We start from the raw sequence: 23,954 nt of genomic DNA, 5'->3' as shown, positions 1-23,954 counted from the left end.
TTGTAGCAGCATCCAGGACCACCAAGTCAGGGGTGGGACCACCCACAAGGGTCTGGACTCTTCTATATTAATCCTTAATTAAGAAACTGTCTTAATTAGACATGTTAGATATGGCCTAAAGCCATATCTAATGAAGTAATTATTTTTCAATGGAGGTTTCCTCCTCTCAGATGACTCTAGGTTGTGTCAAGTTGACATAATGGCAACCAACATGGGTAACATACTGAATAGGAAAAAAATCTGACCTCTCTATGCCAGGCAGGCGATTCTATAACCTAAAAAGAACTCAAGACAGCATAACACCAAAAACTTCTCAATAATCTAATCAACAAGTGGGCAAATGAACTGAATAGGGAATTTTCAAAAGAAGAATTACAAATGATTAATAAGTAATGAGAGAAAAATTTCAGTATCATTTGCCATAAAGAAAATGTAATATAAAAATTTAAGCTTCTATGTCTTGTTGAAATGATCGTCATTAAGAGAATAAAATACTCCCGGGGATGCAGTGAATCATAAACCTTATTCACTGTGAGAACGTAAACATAGTTATGAAGATCACTATGGAGCTTCCCAAAGTCTTAAAGAGATGAAATCATATGATTAACTCATGTTCACACCCAGAAGAATCATTTTGATACCCTTGCACATCTGTGTTGATTGAAGCACTGCTCACAAAAGCCAAGAGAGTGAATCTGTCTAAATGCCCATCATCAAGTGAATGCATAAATAAATATACACAACTGAGTTTACTCTGCTGTAAAGAGGGCAATAACATCATTTCAGGAAAATGAACTGAAGCAAGATAACCAGACCCAGAAAGACCACTAGCACTTGTTTCTAAAATTAAGATTTTAGAACTCTATCTATCTATCTATCTATCTATCTATCTATCTATCTATCTATCTATCTATTCATCCATCCAATCACCCATCCATCCATATACTCACCCACCCATCCCCTATCCACCCATCTATCTATCTATCTATCTATCTATCTATCTATCTATCTATCTATCTATCTATCTGAAGGTGTTTAAAATGAAAGAAAGGTGTAAGATCAGTGTGGTCTTTACATAAAGGAAGGAGGGGAGGCCATTCTTTGATGGGTACTTTGTAGCAGCAGGCAAGGAGTTTAGTTTCTCAAACACCTGATTTTCCTTTCTCTAAGTATTTTTTTCTTTTTTGCACAGGCTAAGCATTGGAAGCTATCATTTCATTTATTAACCATCTCAGTAGATACTACCATGTAAGAATGAGTAAATGAAGCAAGAAAATTTGAAGCAGTCTGCCCAAATCCCCTCAGCTGGTAAGTGGTAAGTCTGGAACTTCAACCCGAGAACTGGCCTCTGGAATGCTACTCTACTCTTCTAGGAGGGAAGACACAATAACTTTGGCATGTCCACTAAGTACCAAACAAACAAACAAACAAGCAACAACAACAAAACCACATGAAATCACACAGCACAGTAGCTCCTCTACCTCAGACACTTATTTTTTGAATGAACAAACAATTCTCATTTCTTTTATTTTTAAAGAAAATGACAAAGATCCAAATGACCAGGTTTTTTAACTTAAGTTTAACATTTCATATTTAAAGAACTGTAGAACTGGTGAAGTTGTCAGCACTCATGCAGAACGAGAAAACATCCTTAATTTACACTAAACCAGAAATGTATTGATGCAGCAATCCATCAGGAACGACTGAAAATAAAACTGAGTTATTTCTGTAGAAGGGTCATCTGGCAGTGTTACCTTCACAGCAGGCAATCACTACTCACTAAAGTTTCAGTATAACCGCAGCTCAGCAGGGATAGCTGCTGTTGCAACTAGGTGTTCTCCCAATTTAACTCATGAGATCAGAGGGCAGCAAGGAGCTTTAGATAGACATCAGGCATGAACTGCTTCCTTTGGAGTCTCAGAAAGACAGCTATTGCATGTTTTCTCTCAGTTGTTGATCCTAGACTTAAGTGTATGTGTGTGTGTGTGTATGTATGTGTGGGTGTGTGTGTTCATAAAAAGCTGGTGGTTGTACCCTCTAACCTCTGAGCTCCTGAGGAGGCCTGTCAAGCCCCAGGAACATTCAGGCCTTCTGAGCTCCAGGAACACCCAGGTTAGACCCCACACCACCTATTCCCTGCCTGCAGGGTCCACTTAGGGTATAGCCATCAGAGGTAAACTGAACTCTGTTCCCTAAACTCCACTTTATGCCCCATACATACATACATAGACACATACATACACACACACAACATATATGTAACTGCTGAAAGGACCCTGATATAGCTGTCTCTTGTGAGGCTATGCCGGTGCCTGGCAAACACAGAAGTGAATGCTCACAGTCAGCTATTGGATGGAACCGAGGACCCCTCCTCTAGGAGGAGCTAGAGAAAGTACCCAAGGAGCTAAAGGGGTCTGCAACCCTATAGGTGGAACAACAATATGAACTAACCAATATGAACTACCCCAGAGCTCATGTCTCTAGCTGAATATGTAGTAGAAGATGGCCTAGTCGGCCATCATTGAAAAGAGAGGCCCCTTGGTCTTCCAAACTTTATATGCCTCGGTACAGGGGAATGCCAGGGCCAAGAAGTGGGAGTGGCTGGGTAGGGGAGGGGGGAGGGTATGGGGGACTTTTGGGATAGCATTTGAAATGTAAATGAAGAAAATACCTAATTAAAAAAAACTTATTTTTAATGATGGTTCTTAAATTGCTTTAACCTCACTTGTAGCCCACCACCACCAGAGGTAGTGGAAAGGGAAGGATAAGGGGAAAGTGGACCTGTCTAGAAAGGTTCCTTGGAGGAACTCCCATCTGTGTTGTCTTGAAATCAGCAGTTCAGTTCACAGGTTTGCAGGCAATGGCAGCTCGATCCACTCATGAACACTTCATGAATACACCACCAGTCCCGTTAACATCAGGTGACACGACCTAGCAGAGACAGCCAGGCTTCAGCCTTGGCTTGAGTTAGCAGGAGGGACCAAAAGGAACATCCAGAGAAGTTCTCAGCTGTGCCTCTCTCAGGAAAACAAAGATCAGCTAAGATAGGAGACCCACAAGGTGTTGCACGGCTAGCTGTACCAGCTCTCTCTCCATTATGGAGTCCTATTTATAACCTCCAAACATCACTTATCCTCCACGTGCCTTGCCTCAGCATGGGCCTTGCCTCTCATCATGTGCATCCAATCAGCCCGAGTTCCTGACAAATGGAGCTCAACTACACAATGTAAGCCGGACCATACATGTGTGTTGTTAGCAAAGACTCCTTCATCATGTGTCCTTTCACGTGTTTGCTTTAGCAGAACATCCTCTCTCCTGAGTCTGTTTGAGCAAAATATTCCTTCACAAGTTTGCCATAGTCTTTCACCTATGTCCACTTTGGGAAAACACCCCTTCACATGTTTGCCGCAGCAAAACACCATCCAACACAACTGACTCTACAAAGAACCCTTGTTTCTCATACATATATATATATATATATATATATATATATATATGTATATGTATATATATATATATTTGATGTTTGTGGGTAGTTTAGGCCATGAAACTAGTAAAGAAAGGATCACTAGAGAGAAAAAATAAGTCTTAGAGAGTGGCTGGGAAATGTAAAAAAAGAAGCAGAAAATACTAGAGTACCCGAATACAAGTGACATGGGGCTTGTCGTGGGGAATCACAGAGCTAATAGGAGAAGTGCCAGTGATGGGAGAAAAGGTGTATTAAGTCATCAACAGAATGAGTGAAAAACTCAAGGCAAGCCTATTACGTTGGTCACTGATTACTAAAACTAATTAAAGTATTCAAGTTATAAGTAAGACTTGAAAAAGAACTACCCTTCTCTTCCACATTTGAAGTATGCTGGAGCCTGATTTTCAAGGAAGGAAAATGGAAAGATTTAGATTAAAGTCTTCCCAGCTGCTTGTGTTTGAGAAAAGACTTACAGGAAGTGCAGTTTGTCAACAGGCTGGGATTGGATGGGACAGCACCATGGACAGGCAAGGGACAGCACACAGGTCCTGATAGGGAAATGTGACCTGCGTGTTTCTTTCCCTCTGGCTCCTCCCACTTCACACACAGCACAGGGCTGCAGAAGAGGCTTTCTGAGATGATCAGTTGATAATATCAACTTCCACTTTGTTAGGATCACCAATAATGTCATCATCACTGAGACACCTGGCCACTCTTCTCTGGACCACTGTTTCTCCCTGTAAAATCCCTGCTCTTTAGGAGTTCTTGGTACTACACTATGCTGACAATCATACTCAGAATTGCTATTAAAAAGTTAGGGAAATCTGTGTCCCAATCTTTAACATCAAATATGAGAAAAATAACTGTCTTATAGAGAGTTGGGCACCTGAATTAGATAGATTGTGAAATATGTATCGTAGTCTCTCATGCATACTGATAGTAACAAAAATATATCAACTTTGTTTTTTCTTAGTAAAACATTTCTTTCCTTCAATGTCTGGGTTCATGGCTTATTTCTGCTTAATCTTCTCTCTAGATGAGTTTGATGATGAAAATAGTCATCATCTTCCCCTATCTTCTTGGGGTCATTTCTCTCTGGCTGCAGTAACGCACTTGTGATGCTCAGAACAGAAATGGCATAGAAGGATGGAGCTTGATTTTCATTTCCCTGATGAAAGTCCATGCTGAGTGTATTTATATGCTTACTTATTGGGTATCGTTTGTGAAGTAGCTAAGCTTTACCGTCGTTATTTCTTTTCTTACTGATTTTGTAAAATGTTTGTATTGCTCATTTGAATCCTTTTCAGACACACACATCATAGAGACAGGCGCCGTGGCTCTTTGCCAGTGGTATTCAGGATGCTGAGGAGAGAGGACCACTTGAGGCAGTTAATAGAGGTCAGACAGGGTAGCATGATAAAACTATCTCTAAAAATAAACTAAAGCACTATGCATTGCAAAACATAGTCTTTCAGTGCGTGAGTGAGCTTCTCTCCTTTTATTTGTTTGTTTTTACAGTAGCATACAGCTATTACTCGGAGCAGTGTCAAACTGGCAATCCTCCGCCTCAGCCTCACAAGTCATTAAAAACTACAGTCAGGTGCCGCTGTGTTCAGCTTGAGGAAACTTTAGTAAGGACAATTGAAAACAAATTTTAATTTCACAGAGTGTTATCTTGAAAGTTTTATTCATTTTCTTTTGAGCTCTTTAAAAATGCTTTTCCTTGTTAACTTCTGTGGCTTCTGAAGAAGTATTAAATATGTTTCTTAGAGAAGAGAATATAAATTTTACATGTGTTAACAAGATTTTGCTATTTGGATGTAGCGAGTCATCTAACTGTGCATTCCCTTCCCTTGTCTGCCTGGGATTCTGCCAAAATCAGAGAGGTGGACATGCAGAACCCTTTAGCTCTACAGTTTCTTTTCGGGGTTTTAGTTTGGGAGGGCTTGCTAAAGTCACATTGAAATCTCAGATCATTACTGATTAGGGACCCAGGGGACATTTTATGTCACTTAGTCGTTATTTTGTTGAACGAAGAGCCAAAGCTCCGTGTGCTCATACTCACAATGCTTACCCTCTGTGGCTGTGTATTGGCTCTCTTCAGCTCCCTGACTAACTTTGGTCTGAGTTCTACTCTTTCAGATATGAGACTTTCTGTGCCACGTTTACACCTTTCATTTGCTTGGTGTGCTGTTATTCTTCTGACTGACAGTTTTCGATGTTCTTGTTGAAGAGGCGTTTCCTGGAGACAGTTTGTTAACACTGCTGATTAACCTGTGGCTTTTCTTCAGTAAGTTGAGGCCACTTACTTTTAAAATTATACTGAGAGAACTTGCTGTTTCCCATGGTTTTGTGGGTTACGATTTTGGTTGATTGACCTATTGTTCTTTCCTTCCTTCCCTGTTTACATTGGGGGTTTCGAGGTTTGCTGTTTGCACATGATAGACTCCCGAGTACCCTGCTCCTTCCCTGAGATGTATTCTATCCTGTGCTCTTTTGGATGCCACTGTCTTTCTTCTGTGCACAGTACTCCCTTAAGGATTTCCTGGCTGTGCTGTTATGAATTTCCTTAACGTGTTCTTATCTTGAAATGTTCTTATTTCTCTATCATTTTAAAGAAGTAACTTTGCCAACTGTAGCAGTCCTGTGACGACGACGTGTCTCTCTGAACAGGAGATGAAGGCCTGGTGGGCACAGTATTCTTGAGTCTCAGTCAGGGTGTGTGCCAGGTCATATCTCATTGAGGTTTCAATGCTCTTGAGGTTGGGTCTATATTTCTTTCTTTAGCTTTGGAGAATTCTCTGCTACATTCTAATTCAGTATATTGTTTGTGTTGTCGGACTTTACCTCAGCTCCCTTATCTGTCCCACGGATTCCCAGGTTTTGTGTCTTTAATGTGTTTCAGAGTTCTTGGAAATTTTGGGTATGCTCATTAGTTTTCTTTCTTCCCATGTCTCTGATCCACTCTGTCCAATATCGTCTGTCAGCGATGCTTTCCACTGTGTTTAATTTAATTTCCCAGCATTTATATTTGGTTCATTTTCAGAGTCTCAATTTTCTTGCTGAGTTTTTCTTCATGTCTTTCAACTTCCCCTCCAAGTTACTGTTTCACGCACTTTGTAACTTCCTTGTCTAGGTCCTGAATTGATTTTCTTGCTCTCTTCATCTGCTTATTTGAGTGCTATCTATTATCATTGATCTTTTTTGTTGTTGTTGTTCTTCAAAGCCAGAATCTGATAACATTTTCTGGCATTTCGGCTGTCTCCTTATCTTTGGTATCCACTACAGAGGAGATGTGAGATTGCAGGGGCTGCTTTAGAGTCTCAACTTAAATTATCTAGAAATAGATTTGCCAGCATTCCCTTCCCCATGTGGCTCTGCTTCAGGGTTGGACATGAAATAGAAAAGTGTAGAAGACTTGGAAGACAGGATTGATACTTTTATGTTTTCTATGACTGCATATTTGGGCCCATGCCATTCTCCCAAATTCACCCATACCAGGAATGTGCCAGGTTGGGACCCTCAGGTGCTTTCAGTTCGGTATGTGACATGCTGGCAAATGGCCTGACTTCTTCTGAAGCCCTCAAATAAGAGAGACTGGAGAGGGGAAATTTGTCCTTGATTCCAATTTTCTTATGGTTCTCACTGCACTTTCACGGGTCTCAGTTTACACGGATGCTGCCCTCGTGCAGCTCTCTTTCCCACCTGATGGACTAGCTGGTGATCTTCAGTACCTCAGTGCTCAGTGCCAGGTGTAAAGAAAAAGATTGGTAGGCACTCCCCAGTCACCCCCAGTCATGTGATGGGTGAAGTCCTTCTACTGTCTCACTACTTATTCCCCGTTCCCAGACTACTTCACTCCTGATGGTAACTTTCAAAGGGAATGATGTTCTTTGTTATTCCAGACACCCAGTCTGAGGTATGCACTGTTACCACCTTGAAGAGAAAGTAACACTTTAAATTATTATGATGCAAGATTCCCAGCTGTAGAAAATACTGTTTGTTCTCTATGAGCTAATTTTTGCTAAAATATATTCAAGACAATGTATTATATAAAGAAGTTGCTTATAATACCTATTTCCAAATGTTATAGATGGGTGCTTTACTTAGAAACGCATGTGTGATACAGACTGCTGATGAGGCAGCCACCATTCTTCTCTGGGATGTGCAGATGTGCTTCTCAGCTGGGCTCCCGAGATAGACGATGCTTAAGGAGCGTCCATTTTTGTTAAGCTTGTACTGTCACCTCAAACAGCGTATACAGGATCCCAGAAAGCACAGAAATAATTCATTGAATTTTCCAGCCGTGAAGCTAAAATGATTATACTTGTGAAGATTTTCTAAGTTCTGCTTTGCCCAGGGCAAACTTCTTCCCCCTTCTTCCTGCTTGTGCTGGTTGGACCTGAGTTAATTTCTGTCCTTCATAGGGTCCTGTAGATTGATTCTACAGGGTAGAACATTCCGAAAACACAGCTGACTGTGCAATGTGAATAAAATATTGTAGGAATTAAATTAGCTTGAGATTCAAAGACAAACCTAACTAAAGACATACTCTGCTTGCTTTTCTTCAATCCCCGTTCCCCCTCAGGTCTATGTGATTTGCAATATGCCTGGACAATACTTCCTGCTTAATATCCTTAGCTATATGTGAAACATGCATACCGGAGAAACCCAAGACTGCCAGCACACAGGGGAGACTATGGGGAAGCACAAGTCTCTCTGTAGGACACGTGTTTCTTACACTGCCTCGAGCAGGAAGTGGGCTTTGTTTAAACATAGACTACAAGTTCCGTGTACAGAGAGAAAAAGCACAGCTCACCACAGACTATTATTTGTGTCCTTGTCTTTCTTGTTAGTCAAAAGAGACAGCACTTTAAAGGGATTATGGGAAAATCCATGCTTAGAGTCGAGCTGCTTTGCATACATGGGTGTTACTCTGTGGGATCATTTGGGGGACCCAAAGTCAAATTCACCACGAGCCATATGAGATCTTTAATGCACTTACAGATCATGGCCATATGTTTATGACTCTACATCTATTGTCTAATAAAGATTACTTTTTATTTATTTTTTTAAAGGAAGGCAAAGCTGATTTTCTTTAAACTGTTGACACAGGATACATGGACCAACTCCAAATCAGAGAAGACTGGGGTTTCTAAATGAATAACAGAGGGTTACCAAAAGGTAGATACATTTGAATGGAAAGTCACAGAAGGCATGAATTGTGGATAAGCCATAGTTTTGAGGTTTGTGTTTCTGTAAAGTGTGTAACGACTCCCATGGTGTGGCCCCATTTGAGATATTGCCTAATCTAAGGAAACCATATTGAGTCCTGTAGATTCTCAGTTAAGTCCTTTGCACTATCAGCAAGCACTTCCTGGAATCCACAATAATGTTCAGGTTTGGTTGCAGTATATGGGGTGGATCCCTAAAAGTCTTGGAAAGATCAGGAATTCAAGGCCCATACCTAAATATAGTAAAAAGCAATGTACAGCAAACCAGTAGCCAACATCAAACTAAATGAAAATAAACTTGAAGCAATCCCACTAAAATAAGGGACTAGATAAAGCTGCTCTCTCTCTCTCTCTCTCTCTCTCTCTCTCTCTCTATCTATTCTATATAGTACTTGAAGTTCTAGCTAGAGCAATTAGACAACAAAAGAGGATCAAAGGGATACAAATTGGAAAGGAAGAAGTCAAAATATCACTATATGCAGATGATATGATTGTATACTTAAGTGACCCCAAAAACTCCACCAGAGAGCTCCTACAGCTGATAAAGATTAATTTTTTTAAAAAGCCTCACAACCACGAATTTTGCCATGAAACACTGGCGTCTGAAAAAAATCTTCCTCCCTTACTAAGTGCTAGGGTCTATCTAAATTCTGCAATTAATAAAGCTAGTTCTAAATCATGTGGTAAAGGGCAATTCTTCAGAATTCTAGAAGATCCCTGTTTGCTTATGCTCTGTGAAATTGTAACAGGAATAGCATAATGGCCTGAATGCATCATGGGGACCTGTGTGTGGGTCCCCAGCAGTCACATCAGAATCCAGATGCTGTGGTGTTCACCTGCAGCTCTCCAGCAACCATGTCATAGCCTAGATGCTGTGGGATGCAGCTGAGGGACCCCAGCAACCATTCCATAATTCAGATTCTGTGGGGTGCAGCTACAGTCTCAGTTCTGGGGAATGCCCAATCTATTATAATAGGCAAGCTCCAAGTTCAATGAAAGACCCTGCTTTCAAATAGAACAGGTGAAGAGCAATAGAGGGAGATGACCAATGTGGGTCTCTGGCATCCACATGTGTATACCCACATAATTTATACATATGCTGCAACAACAACAACAACAACAACAACAACAACAACAACAACAGCAACAACTACTACAGCAACTTTGTCCTCAAGTATTCAGTTTGACTTACTAAGTTCTCTATATTTTACTTGCAAAACAATCTCAGATTTAGCTTGCCAAGTATCCTCATGATACAAGGCTATTATTTACCCTCACAACACATGAAACACATAACATGGATATACTTAGAAGCATGTTAATACCACCTAAATTGGTGGTTGAATGTTTCAAGGTTACTTTGATATTATTTTCATCTAACTTTGATATAAATTATGGTCTTTGTGTTTTTTGTCTTTAAAATATCTGTACCTCTGAACTCTTGTACTATGAGATATTCAGAGGCATTAGCCTGTGTAGGGGTAGTGCTGATGCTGAGGTCCTGTTCCTTATTGGTTCTTGATGTGTCAGTATAGAAGCCATGGGCCAATTGTTAGGTGGAAGGAATAGGCTGGACTTCCAGGTTCCTGGAGGCAAACAGAGAGACAGAAGAGAGACAGAGTTAGCCATGCTTCTGATGAAGAAAAGTCAACCAGCAATGTGAGATCTCAAAACAGAGTGGCCACACAGGCTACTCCTACAGGTGGGTGGTAAGGAATGTTCAGCAGGGACTAGATGTAACCGAGCAACTAAAGTTTAGGGCAGGTGGGAAGTGTGGAGATAAGAATATTAATAAAGGCAGGGTTTTCCATTATTCTGGAGATAATGGCACCCAGCAACTGTGTCAAAAGGCAAGTTGAAAATGAACAACTGCGTGCCTGTGTCTTTTATCCATGGATTCAAGGGAAGCTGGGTGGGGGGTGGTAGCCCAGCCTATTCCCGGAGCTTAGGTAGGGTAGCTGCTTTACATTCTTGAATTTCTTGAAAGTAGATGAGAATATGAAAGGCAAAACAAGAGGAAGTAGAGGAGGTCGGTGGTCATGTGAATCACTACTTCCCTGGTCATCAGAGGAAATAAAAGTAAAAGAAAATTCTATGTGATTTCTATTCCAGAAGCCAAAGTCAAGGTCTCCTAATGCTGGGCTGTAACAACCACACATTCATAATGCTGTTGACAAGAGTGCTGGGAGACAGGGCCTCTAATGTACGGTTGCCACAAACCAATCACACAGAGAACTATTTTTACAACCGCTCTGGAAAGCAATTCATCTAAACTAGTTAAGGAAATAGATGTAAAATTCCAGCTGCGAAGGGAGACTGGGGAAAGCAAGCTGTGACTCCAGCTTGGTCTGTCTCTGGCTCAATGGTCTAATCCTTACACTCATTGAGTGACCCTTCACCTGCTGCTGCAAATGAAAACTCCCCTGCATCTCTGCCAGGCTCAGCCCACAGCAGGGCTTTGCTGGAGCCTCAGCTGCAGGTTTGGGTATGGGCTGCAGGTGCCTGGAGAGCACTGTGCACTTGCTGCACAGAAGTAAGTGGCTGAGTCTCCAGGCTGAGAGTCTGTGATGTGCAAGGAGAGCTTTTTCTCCCTTTTATTGAAGAAGATTGTGAATCGTCCATCTTCCTTTTTATCGGACACTGAACGTATGGCTATCAGGAGAGCAGGGCCTTCCCCAGGGAACTGCTGGTACCATGGGAAGTAGTCAAAAGCACTGTTCTCATAACTGCAGTTTAGAATTGCGGTCTCTCCTTCCCAGACTGTCAGAGATTGGGGACTTTGTCTCACCTGCTGCTGGTCACGTTTCTCCTGCTGGCCACTCACCCCTGTGTAGAGAAATAGCAACTGTTGTTAGGTTCCCAGCAATGTACTTCTTGCTTAGATATCATGACTTGCCTGGTGCCCCAATTCTCTTGTGCCTCCACATCAATCCCATATCCTCAGATTTCTCCTCCAGGACTCACCAGATAGGTGAAGGCCTAGAAGTAAAAATGATGCTGTCAGGATCTTGTCCATTTCTCCTAGACTGAAGCTTGGGGGGAACTCTGTGGTCTTTTGTCTCCCACAGAACACTGACTCCAACTTCACAGGCACCTCAGCTCTCTGAGCAGCCTCCACCCTTCACAGACACTTTGTCTGAAGCTCTTTCTGACATAGGAAGCATTTCCTGTTCTTCTCAAATTTAGTATCTATGAAAATTGAGTCATGAGGATTACAAATCCCTTCCTTATAAGGACATTACACATTGGTGTATGTTGTTATGGCTACCAATTAAAGCCGTATAGACATTGATATACCCATAAATCAGAGTTTGGCTCAAAAGTCATCAAAGAAGTTTCTTACAATAGATGGGAATATGAATTAACACAGAGCCCCACTGGACAATGTACATAGAGTGAGAGATGATGGAACACTCAGCCCTAAATGGGGTATTCTCATCAATGTACCCCCTCAAAGTTTGGATCCATTTAGAAGAAGAGGTGGAGAGATTGTAAGAGCCAGACATTGTGAACAACTCCAAGGAACAGTATGTTCCAGACACAGCAGGACTGATGCACATATGATTTCACAGAGACTGTGACAGGCAGCATGCATGAAACCTGCAAATGTTCAAAATAGAAAAATCCAAGTACTGGGAAGGGGAAGTGAATTAGGGATGTCACCCTTAACCAAGGCAGTCTTCGTAATTAATACTTGTGAGTCTAGGCAAGACAACGAAGGAAAGGATGTGAACACTGCTCCCCATCCAGTCAGAGAAGATCCTGACTGAGGAGATGTTTTAACTGGCTTCAAACTATGAGTAGGTTTCCCAGTGGAAAGGATATATAACAGTTCTAGGCTCAGGTCATATCGGTGTGGCAGATGAACAGAGAAGATACAGGTGACTGCATTGCAAATGTATATTAGAGAAATTGATGTGTCCCTGGACTTGAATCTAGTAGTATTCACTCCTAGTAATAGTATGTTAACCCCATGAGCCTGGGATAGACAGATACAATAGTTTCAATTAATATTAGTTTTCCCAGTGGAGCATTATCAGGCATATAAACCATATTCCATAGTAGGTCCCATGCTTGGATTCCACACAAAATGGGATCTCTGGTTGTTTTTTGTTTTGTTTTCTGATTTTGTTTGTGTGTGTGTGGGGGGGGACTTTTGACACATTTTGTTTTGTTTTTATGTTTTTATCTTATTAATTTTTATTTGTTTATTTTGATTTTTTTATTGGAGAGAGGTAAGAAGAAAGATCATGAATTCAGGTGGGTAGGGATGTAAGGAGAAGCAGGGAGCTGAAATATTATCAAATATATTTTATTAAAAGTTTAATAAAAATTTAAAACATTAATAAAGATTAAAAAGAAAGAAAAGATTACCAATGATCCAGCTATTCTACTTGTAGGTATTTCTCCATGCTATAAAGATACTATATATGCATTTTACAACAGCAAGGACAGATAGCCAAGATGGAGAATCAGTCTGGTACCATCTGTCACCAGACAAATTAAGAAGATATTGCACATAAAACAAGAGAGTGTGTTCAGCCACATTAAAGAACTAAATCATGTCATTTGTAGTAAAATAGAGTTGGAGGATATGATACTAAGCAAAATTGACATATAAAGAAATATATCAATTTGTTTTTATGTGTGAAAACTAGAAAAGAATAAGTTAAGGTGATCTGAGGATAGAAATAAGTTAGATTGAAGATGAGGAAGACGTGCTATGTATTTGCTGAGTGCCTAGCTGCCTACTGTATGGGCAGTGCTTGGGTGTCTTTTATGATACACACAATTCCAATCTTCAACAGAGAACAGAAAACTGAGGGCTACCAAAGACACCTGTGTGTCTAGACAAGACCATGAAGTAAAGGTGTGGACACTGCTTCCTGAGCTAGTCAGGAAAGATTCTGATTGAGGAATAGTTTAAAATGGCTTCAAACCATGAGGAAAGGATATATAACATAATTCTAGGTATGGGTCATATCAGTGTGGCAGCAGAATGGGCAAGGTACGGGTGTCAGCATTATAAATGTACACAAGAGAAGTTAATGTGGCCCTGGCCATGAAGGATAGCATGAATCTAATAGTGTTCACTTCTAAAGTCACGTTTCAAGGCTATGAGCTTGGGATAAACAAATGTAATATAGTTAGATGGTTAGGTAGATATGTATATTTGTTTTTCTTTAAATATACTTAAGCAAGTTAGGAGATAATTTATTTGTATGCAATTTTTAAAAATTAAAATGTATTTACATAACTTACCTCTTCTTCTCTTCCAAATCTCTACCATAACTCTACCTTTCACATATTCACGGACTCTTTAAAATTAGGCATATGTGCACATACATATGCAAATGCAACCTGTTGAGTACAGAAACTCATTGATTCACTGATAGGTACTTAGAAGAAACACACTTCATCTCCTCTGATACAGCACTGCCCCTCTGTGGCCAAATATGGAGCTCTTCACACAACAGTTTCCTGAGCTAAGTTTCTGTGAAGAAATCCATATATCAATGACTTTTCCTTTGGTGCCAATATTCCTTCCCACGGAAAGAGATTTTGTCCTGTTGAGGGCAGCTATAGCACACTTTCTCTCCTATACTTGAGGTGTGGTTTGGAGGGATCTGGAGTATTTTCTTAAGATTACTGGACATTCCTGGGAAGAACAATGCTTTTGTAATGTGATGTATGTACCACACCTGATTCGAGTGAGCAAGGTCTTTTCAGAGCACACAGTGGGCCCTCAGGCACTGCATTTCTGATTAGACTCCCCTTCTGAATCCAGAACCTGGTGAGAAAGCAGCAGAAAAAAAAAGTCAGCAAAACTGAACTAGAATAGAGCAAGGAAATTAAGATCTGAAACAAACCAAAGAAGAATTTGTGGAAATAAAAATACATAATGAATCAAAACACACAGTGAAAAAAGCATTATTAAAATACTCAACCAAGAAGAATGAATTCATGAATGAATGAATGGGCTATTACTGAATGGTTATTGCTGAGAATTAATATTATGGATGGGGTGGGTGGAAGGTGATGAGTACTGCATTCAAACATTACTTAGGGGAAAAAAAAAAGAATGACCTCAATGACCAAGACTTCTGGAAAATTATATACAGACCAAACCCTCAAACTCACGGGGAAATGAAGGACCTGAGAAAAACACTAATAGCATAGATTAACTATTAAAATATTTTAACATAAATATTCCCAAATGTAGAGAAATAAGCAAATATGTGAACACTAAAGGTCCTTAGAACCTTAAGTATACAGACCAGAGAAGAAGCAATTTATTCTATATGTTAGTCAAGATGTCAAAAATACAAAGCAAAAAGTAAAAAGACATAAGGGGGGGACCCACTATATACAAAGACAGAAATTCCAGAGAAATATCAAAATCTGTCTCAAAGCAGACATGATATAATTTAAGCACTGGAGGTAGATAAATGCTAAACAATATTTTTATACTCTGAAAATTAACTTTTAAACCTGGTGGAGATATAAAGACATTTCAAGATAAGCATGAGCTGAAGGAGGTCATACTCACCAAGTTACAACTGCAATGGATATTAAAGGAATAGTAAATACAGAGGGAGACTAAAGTCTCAACCAATGAGAGAAAGAACAAAACATCTGTGCTAAGTCTCTTTCTGGTCAAGTCCCCAATAAACTACAATGTCAAACTAGGCCCCAAACCTTTGAATCTTCGTATTTACAACATGGGGTATAAGCTTTAACCTTGAGCATTTCAGGGACATTCCAAATCCTCTCTGTACAAGCTCAAATGAGTTAAAAGAATTAGAAAGTTTACAGGTGTATGACAACTGTAGAGGAACTGCAGTCATTACACTACTGTTAGAGCAAATGCACTGTGGCCCTAAAGCTACTGGAGATAAGGAATCGCTTCTATTATTTTAGTTACTTGAAAATTTCATAGAATGTGTTTTGGTTGTGTTCACCCCACCTTGTCAACTCTTCAAAGACCCTTTGCCCTGTACAGACTGTTTTGTGTCTTAAAAAGACACTTTACGAAATGTTTTTGACCAAGAATTTTCCTGACTAAAAGAAATACAAGGACAAAAATGGAGCAGAGATGGGAGAAAAGACCATTGAGTGACTGGACCAACTTGGGATCTACCTATGCCATTTGGACACCAAACCCTGACACTATTACTGATGCCATGCTGTGTTTGAAGACAGGAGCCTAGCATGGCTATCCTCTGAGATATACATGGGGGGGGGGGAGATGGATGAGTGGAGTCACTCCCTACCAATTTCTGTACCTGCTCTAGATCATGTAACCATGACACCCCACTGAGAGGACCATGGACAGTCAGTCACATACTGCAATACCTGGGATCCTTTCACTGAGAATTCTCTGAGAGTGGCTGTCTGACCGGTAACACTTGGAGAAGAGTTCTCTCTCCTGAAGCATTCATCGCTAGGCCTTGAACCTGCCTTGCTGTTGGCCAGGCTCAAGAATCCTATAGGATCTTAACTCCATGTCACGGTTCAATACTCTAATCAGGACTGTGGCCTGGTCTATCAGTCCTTAGGCATATGCTTACGGAACCATCTCTTATCTGTCTGCGATCGGTGTTCTTGAGGTTTGTGAAGCAATTCCCGGACCCCAACAGTCACAAATATCCATCCAGCCAAGAACATATTCTTAAACATGCAGGGGGCATTCTTCAGAATAGGGCAGAGTCCTTGTTCAGAGAAACTGCAAGGATATGCAGGAGACTTAGGTGAGGGGAAAATATACCTCGAATCTTGCTCACATCTGTTTAACAGCAAAGAATCGTTTGGGGATGTTTTCCTACTGCATCAATAGGCCAAACACATGTGTCCACCTTTATCATGGTCTACTCTGCACAGGACTGAATGTGCTTGAGACACATCTAAGCTGCATCACCGTCCACATCGGTTTTACATGGATGACAGACAGCCTTTGCCTCTCTCTCCTTTTGCTCCTTACCCTTTACAAGTTCAGCACACGGTGGCTAAGATGGTTATGTCGATTCAGTCATCCCATCAGCTTCTGTTAGCTCTGGGTTGAACAATGCTATTTCAGGAGGGAGTATGTATTGGGAAATGAAGATAAAGGCAAAAGTGAACCTACAAGGCCCAAAGCTTACCCGAGGGTGAAACTCTACCCATACAAGAAAGAGGCAGTAAGCTACACAGATATTTTGTGGTGGCTTCCTGATGTCTTGTGACTGCAAAGGGCCACACCCACCCAGCTGAAGGTTTATGTGCAGGCTGCAGGTGTGTGGGGATCACTGTGGTTCCATAGCACAGAGATAAGTGCCTGAGTCTGTGATCTGGGAGGAGGAAATGTGCAAAGAGCCGCGACGTTCTTTAGTGACTGTGGTGGATGTCAGTCTTCCAGTGTGCTTTGTCCCAGAAGGATTGGACAACAGGCTGACGAGGCTTCCCCCAGGACGTTGGTAAAACCACTGCAGCCGGGTTGCTGTGGAGGAAAAGTTACACTGCAGCTCTGCGTTCTCCCCCTCCTGCAGAACCAAGGATGCAGGACTCTGCTGCACTTGCTGTCCTTTCACCCCTGATTAGAAACAGAGAAAGAGACACAGATGGCTGTCACTGCAGTGTTCACAGAGCCCAGAGCACACCCATGTCCTCTGAGATGGTGGGAGCTCTTCAGAACTCCTGAGCTGCTCTCCCCACCCCTCCATGTGCTGAGAAAGATACTCTCAGGTGCCCTGAATGCTGACACACAGACTCACAGCAAACCTGGGTGCACAGAAGCCCCAGCAGAGAGCACAGCAGCCTCTTCATGGTGCTTGTGTGGCTGCTGGAGACAGAAGCAAGTAACCAGTCCCTGGGCTGTGGTGTCAGGGTGGCTGTTGAAGTGTTCCCTACTTCTTCTACAACTAGTCAGCTCCACCCAGGAACCCAGCCTGGCCACACCCTGCTGAGTTCCCTCCCAGCCTTCAGAGCCTGAAGCTCCTCCCATGCCAGACCTGGCTGAGAGTCTGGCTGGAGACAGTGAGGGAAGAAGATTCTTCTTTGATGACATCGGGATCTTAGGACAAGTGAGGAAACTTTGAGGAGAAAGGGACAGACCAGTTCCTCCTAAGAATAAAATGTCTCAACTGTCTCAACAAGAGCCAAAAGAATGATATAAAAAAGAGCTAAATATTGTATCCAGAATATAGGTGCATGCTTTGACTAACATATTTTCATTGACCTTGAATTAATTTAATGAAGATACTCCAGTCATATAGAGTTACATGATATTAATTATTATGTAGTATAGATGTAATGGTCTCCTTTTCTTAGAATAGATAGAATGCATATTTGGACACACCTGTTACAACCCAAGTTTATGGTAAATATTCTTAAATGCCCCATGAGGAGGAGGTCGAGGGGGAAAACAAAGTCTGTAAGTGCCAGAGGAACAGGAGCAAGAAGCACTGGTGCGTTATTGCACATGGCAACTGCAGGGAACAATATACTGCACATTTCTAACAATAGAGGCATGTAATCTAAAGTTTTTTCCAACATGGTAAAATTCCTGAAAGTGTCTGAGTCTGAAATCCTGGTATCTTACTGTTCAAGTCTCAGGTGGTTTGTGTCTAGCTCTGCACTAGTGATTCAGTGCAGAGAAGCACCCAGCTGCCTCAGTCTCATGATCAAGGGAGTTTTTAACCTTCCTGCACTTTGTCTGAAAGCCCATCCATGGCTGAGGCAGGCTGACTTCCTGATGTGAGCTTCAGGAGGCCCTGGAAACCCAGGTGAGGGTGCCACACATGCAGAGAAGGACCCTGAGCGACAAGGGATGAGCAGCTGCCCCTCAGCTCCAGAGCAGCTGCTGCACATGCACAGATGCAGCCATCAGGCTGGGGCGTCCCTGGGCTCTGATCCTCCTGTAGCCTCAGTACTGTGTGGGGAACTCAGCCACAGGAGGGTCTCTGCTCAGAGTGAAGCCACACAGTGTTCTTTCTGTGAAGATGGACTGAAGCAGAGTGACACTCACAGAGCTGTCCAAACTTCAGGATGCACAGCAAGGTCACCAAGATGAGCAGGAAGCAGCTCACTCCTTCCTGGGATTCTCTAGAAAACAAATATTGCCAGGGTAACAACCACGCCCAGAGAAGTGCACAAAGCTCGAGGAGATATTGATTCCTTCACAACAGGGAGATTGAAGGGCCTGGCAGGAAGAGGCATTCTTAGCAATAAACCTTCCTCTGGTGTCTGAGATTCTTCCTCCATTGTTTAAAATCCTCTGACTAAAATATGCCTACTCAGTACTGTTGACTATGCCGGGGCCTAGCAAACACATAAGTGGATGCTCACAGTCAGCAATTGGATGGATCACAGGGCCCCTGTGATGGTTTGTATATCCTTGGATCAGGGAGTGGCACCATCTGAAGGTGTGGCCTTGTTGGAATAGGAGTGACCTGGTCGGAATGGGTGTGTCACTGTGGGTGTGGGTATAAAATCCTCACCCTAGTTGCCTGGAAGTCAGTCTTCCACTAGCAGCCTTTGGATGAAGACATAGAACTCTCAGCTCCTCCTTCGCCATTCCTGCCTAGATACTGCCATGCTCCCATCTTGATGATAATGGACTGAACCTCTGAACCTGTAAACCAGCCCCAATTAAATGTTGTTTTTTATAAGACTTCCCTTGGTCATGGTGTCTGTTCACAGCAGTAAAACCCTAACTAAGACAGCCCCCAATGGAGGAGCTAGAGAAAGTATCCAAGGAGCTAAAGGGATCTGCAACCCTATAGGTGGAACAACATTATGAACTAACCAATACCCCGGAGCTCTTGACTCTAGCTGCATATGTATCAAAAGATGGCCTACATCATCCTGAGTGAGGTAACACATTCACAAAGGAACTCACACAATATGTACTCACTGATAAGTGGATATTAGCCCAAAACCTAGGATACCCAAGATATAAGATACAATTTGCTAAACACATGAAACTCAAGAAAAATGAAGACTGAAGTGTGGACACTATGCCCCTCCTTAGAAGTGGGAACAAAACACCCATGGAAGGAGTTACAGAGACAAAGTTTGGAGCTGAGACGAAAGGATGGACCATGTAGAGACTGCCATATCCAGGGATCCACCCAATAATCAGCATCCAAACGCTGACACCATCGCATACACTAGCAAGATTTTATCGAAAGGACCCAGATGTAGCTGTCTCTTGTGAGACTATGCCGGGGCCTAGCAAACACAGAAGTGGATGCTCACAGTCAGCTAATGGATGAATCACAGGGCTCCCAATGGAGGAGCTAGAGAAAGTACCCAAGGAGCTAAAGGGATCTGCAACCCTGTAGGTGGAACAACATTATGAACTAACCAGTACCCCGGAGCTCTTGACTCTAGCTGCATATGTATCAAAAGATGACCTAGTCGGCCATCACTGGAAAGAGAGGCCCATTGGACACGCAAATTTTATATGCCCCAGTACAGGGGAACGCCAGGGCCAAAAAGGGGGAGTGGGTGGGTAGGGGAGTGGGGGTGGGTGGGTATGGGGGACTTTTGGTATAGCATTGGAAATGTAAATGAGCTAAATACCTAATAAAAAATGGGAAAACAAAACAAAACAAAACAAAAATAGAGGGTGATATATATATATGTAAAAAAAAATAATAATAAGATGGCCTAGTCGGCCATCACTGGAAAGAGAGGCCCATTGGACTTGCAAACTTTATATGCCCTAGTACAGGGGAACACCAGGGCCAAGAAGTGGGAGTGGCTGGGTAGGGGAGTGGGGGGGGAGAGTATGGGGGAGTTTTGGGATAGCATTGGAAATGTAAATGAGGAAAATACCTAATAAAAAAGAAAAAAAGAAGGAAAAAGAAGTAGAGTGTAGGCTTAGATTTTTCATAGCCTACTTTTATAAGGATTCTTAAATGCTTCAATCTCCCTTCTAAGCCACTGGCCAAAGGTAGAGGAGAAAGATTGTTAATCGGATAAGAGGGATATGGAGCTGTTTAGAAGTAGTTCTTTGGGGATGATTCCAATCTTCATTGTCAGGATATCAGCAGTCCTGCCAAAAACATCAAACATGGATCAGCAGCGGCCTTCCAGTTCAACCAGCAAACACCAAACATGAACAGTAGCAGCAGCTAAAGCCAGAAGAAATCATGAGGCTCCATCAAATTGGCTCAAGTCTGTTGGAAGCAGCTGGAAGACTATGAAAAGTTCGTTGGAGGGTCTCTGTCTATGAAGTCATGACAATCAAAGATCTGCGAAGACCAGCAAAGCAATGCGAGGGATACCAATGCAAGAGCATTGTCAGTGAAGACCAGTGAAGCACTGCAAGGTAAATCGATGCGAGAGCATCCTCTCCCTGACTGTGGGGTGTAGTTATATTCTTTCTAAACATCATGTACCCTCTCAAGCATCAACATCACATGCCTTCTCACAAGACAACTTCCAGAAAAACACATGTGTCTGCCTCAGCAAAGCATCCTCTCATGAGACAGTTTCCAGAAAAACATCACATGACACAACCGAGTCTCCAAATAAACCAGAAATTTCAGCTTAAATAGAGAAAGTGGGTTTTTGTAGCTTTCCTCTAATCTACAGAAAACTCAGTTTCTATTTAGAGAACAGTGTCCTCTAGAGGAAAAATTGCAAGATAAGTTTAAAATTTTATTATGCTTCTCACTGTCTGACTCTCATGTGACATGAACTAGAGTCACTTAGGAAGAGGAAACCTCAACTCAATAATTGCACCGATGAGGCTGGGGGCCTGGTTGACTGAGGGCCTTGTGATCCTGGGTTGTATAAAATAGCAAGCAGAGCAAGCCATGAAAAGCCAGAAAATAAGCATAATTTTATCATGGTTTTCCTTTAGTTTCTGCATGGATTCCATGCCCAGACTTTCCTTAATGATGGACTACAGTCTGTAAGCTGAAATAAACCCTTTCTTTTCTAAGTTGGTTTGGTCAATGTTTTATCTCAATAACAAGGACAATAGGACAGAAATTGGTGTGAATTCTGATGGACCTGACCATGTGGATTTTTACGCCATGAACTATTTTATTTATGAAGAGTAGAGAATTTGGAGCATTTGACCATGCTTAATGAGATGTGGGAATCTGGAAGATAAGGATGCTGGTGATGGTCCCTGTTTGAAAAGTTGAGAGGGAAACTTAAGAGTTCCTCGAGGACATTATTTGGAATGCGTGTGGATATTTTGAGTTAAGAATCTGTGGCTTCTGGTCAGTTAGGGCTGAAGAATCAGCAGTGAAGTGAAACTTTTGTTTTACGAAGACAATTGATGCTGGTTAGATATAAAAAAATCACCTGTGATTAATAAGTGACAAGAATCATTAAAGTGAAATTTAGAAAGTATTTTCATCAGAGTTTACACACAGATGTGTCCCAGAGGGGGCCAAAATTGCATCTCAAGATGGCAGCCAAATTTGGTCAATAATGTATAAATAAATTTCTTTCAGAAAAAATATAGTAATCAAATAGGTCATGTAGAGAATTGGAGGCTTGGGGATTTGAGGTAGGGTCAGAGTCCTTGAAGATGCTGTGAGAGGGGGTTAGTAAAGGGGAAGTCAGATCATAGCACAGTGAAGATGTCATGACTTTTGTGGGATGAGCACCAGGGACTGCAGTAGTATGGAGAAGAGCTTGCTCATATAAGCATGAGACAAGGCATGCTTGCTGTGGCTTGTAGAGTCAGAGAAATTGAACTTTGCAGGCCCTTTGGAGCCCAGAAGACCACTAGTGAACTCCAGAGGCCAGATACTAAGCTCCATTATTTGATTTACACTGCAGAATGTTAGACTTTACTTTGATATGACTGTAACTGTTCCTTGGTCCTTCATTTTTGATTCTGCAAAAGAATTTGAGTATTTTAGAGACTAAACTTGTAAAGTATTCAAATGTAGGGCTTTTAAAGTTACCCCATGCTTTATATCATGATACTAGCATGAGATCTTAGAAAAAACAAAAAAGGAAAGGCTGTGTTTTAATTGTGATGTCTTTGAGTTGATAAAATGTCAATTCTATGGGTTGGTGTTTTGTCAACTTGATACAAACTAGAGTCACCTGGGATGAGGAAACCTCAGTCGAGTGTTTGCTTCTGTAAGATTAGCCCATGAGCATGTTTTTGAGGTACCTTTTTGATTGGTGATTGATCTGGAACTGCCTAGCTCTCTATGGACAGTGTTCACTGTGGGCAGTTGTATGGTCCTAGCTTGTATGAGAGAGCAAGCTGAGCAAAACACAAGAAGCAATGCTAGGAAGCAGCATTTCTTCCTGGTTCTGCTTTAATGCCTTCCTGGAGTTCCTGCCCTGACTTCCTCAATGTTGGCCTTGTAGACTGTAAACTGAAACAAACTCTTTCATATACAACTTGCTTCTGGCCCATGGTTTGTTATAGCAAAAGGAAGAGTAGCTAGAACATTCACATATCAAGAAAAAGTTATATTTTCTAAATTTAATTATAAATTCTAAAGTGTTAGAACCTAAAGTTTTAAACTTGTGACTTTAAAAAGTTGTGAACTGGAAACATGCCCAAAAATTTTTAGAGTGTGAAAAATACAGTATCTTAAAATATTTTAAAGGAATCTACCAGAAACGTCACAGTTCAGAAACCTATAAAATATTTTATTGCTAAACCTCTAAACATCATCAAAAGGCACCATAAGTAGAAACTTGATTGATGCCGCTAAAAATGAACTCAGTATTTCTTTTTCTTTCCCTCTCTATAGGAAACATTATAAATGTGCTGTCACAAGAAGACCCAAATAAGAATTATGGATCCAAAAAAGATTTACAGACATAAATCAAGTAGATAAACCTTGGCCTGAAACTTAAAATTTCCAGTTTGCTGCACTAATTCAAAGTTAGATTCATCATGTGTCAAACTGATTAGGGAGTCAGTTACCCCGTGGAAAAGTCTCTTCACCACTTTTCTGATGTGTAGCTGAATCCTAGGACTGACACCTGTCCTATTGTAGATGCTGTCAGCAAGAGATTATGCAGGCCTTGCACACCAGAGGGCAGGACTCATGAGACCTTCCATTTCTACTTCCATGATTCTCATTCTAGCAAGGTATTGTGTATTAAATCATGCAAATAAGCATATAGAAGAATCAGTATAATTATCGTAAGCCTTAACAGCTACCATTCAGTGAGGTAATTTTGTGCCAAAGGCAGCACTCAAAGGACAGAATCCTCCTTAGACAGATCAGAGAGCACAGTGTGGTGGCAGTGAACAGTGAGAGCAGAAAAGCTTA

General features: G+C 41.5%; 1 pseudogene, 2 gene segments (V, D, J or C) and 1 further gene; all 4 read right to left on the bottom strand.

Moving 5' to 3' along the window:
* The window catches only part of Tcra (T cell receptor alpha chain), a 1,796,232-nt gene that overhangs the window by 449,284 nt on the left and 1,322,994 nt on the right, over window positions 1-23,954 (bottom strand).
* Window positions 7,736-8,180, bottom strand: Trav15-3 (T cell receptor alpha variable 15-3; annotated as a pseudogene). The gene is given in 2 exon segments: window positions 7,736-7,827; window positions 8,132-8,180. Coding segments are annotated over 2 exon segments (141 nt in total).
* Trav14-3 (T cell receptor alpha variable 14-3) lies at window positions 11,221-11,719 on the bottom strand. The segment is given in 2 exon segments: window positions 11,221-11,529; window positions 11,668-11,719. Coding segments are annotated over 2 exon segments (361 nt in total).
* Trav13-4-dv7 (T cell receptor alpha variable 13-4-DV7) lies at window positions 16,994-17,505 on the bottom strand. The segment is given in 2 exon segments: window positions 16,994-17,272; window positions 17,454-17,505. Coding segments are annotated over 2 exon segments (331 nt in total).

Source organism: Mus musculus, chromosome 14 (assembly GCF_000001635.26).
Source record: "Mus musculus strain C57BL/6J chromosome 14, GRCm38.p6 C57BL/6J".
In the NCBI taxonomy this organism is placed as follows: domain Eukaryota; kingdom Metazoa; phylum Chordata; class Mammalia; order Rodentia; family Muridae; genus Mus; species Mus musculus.
This window is presented reverse-complemented; position numbering and strand designations above follow the sequence as displayed.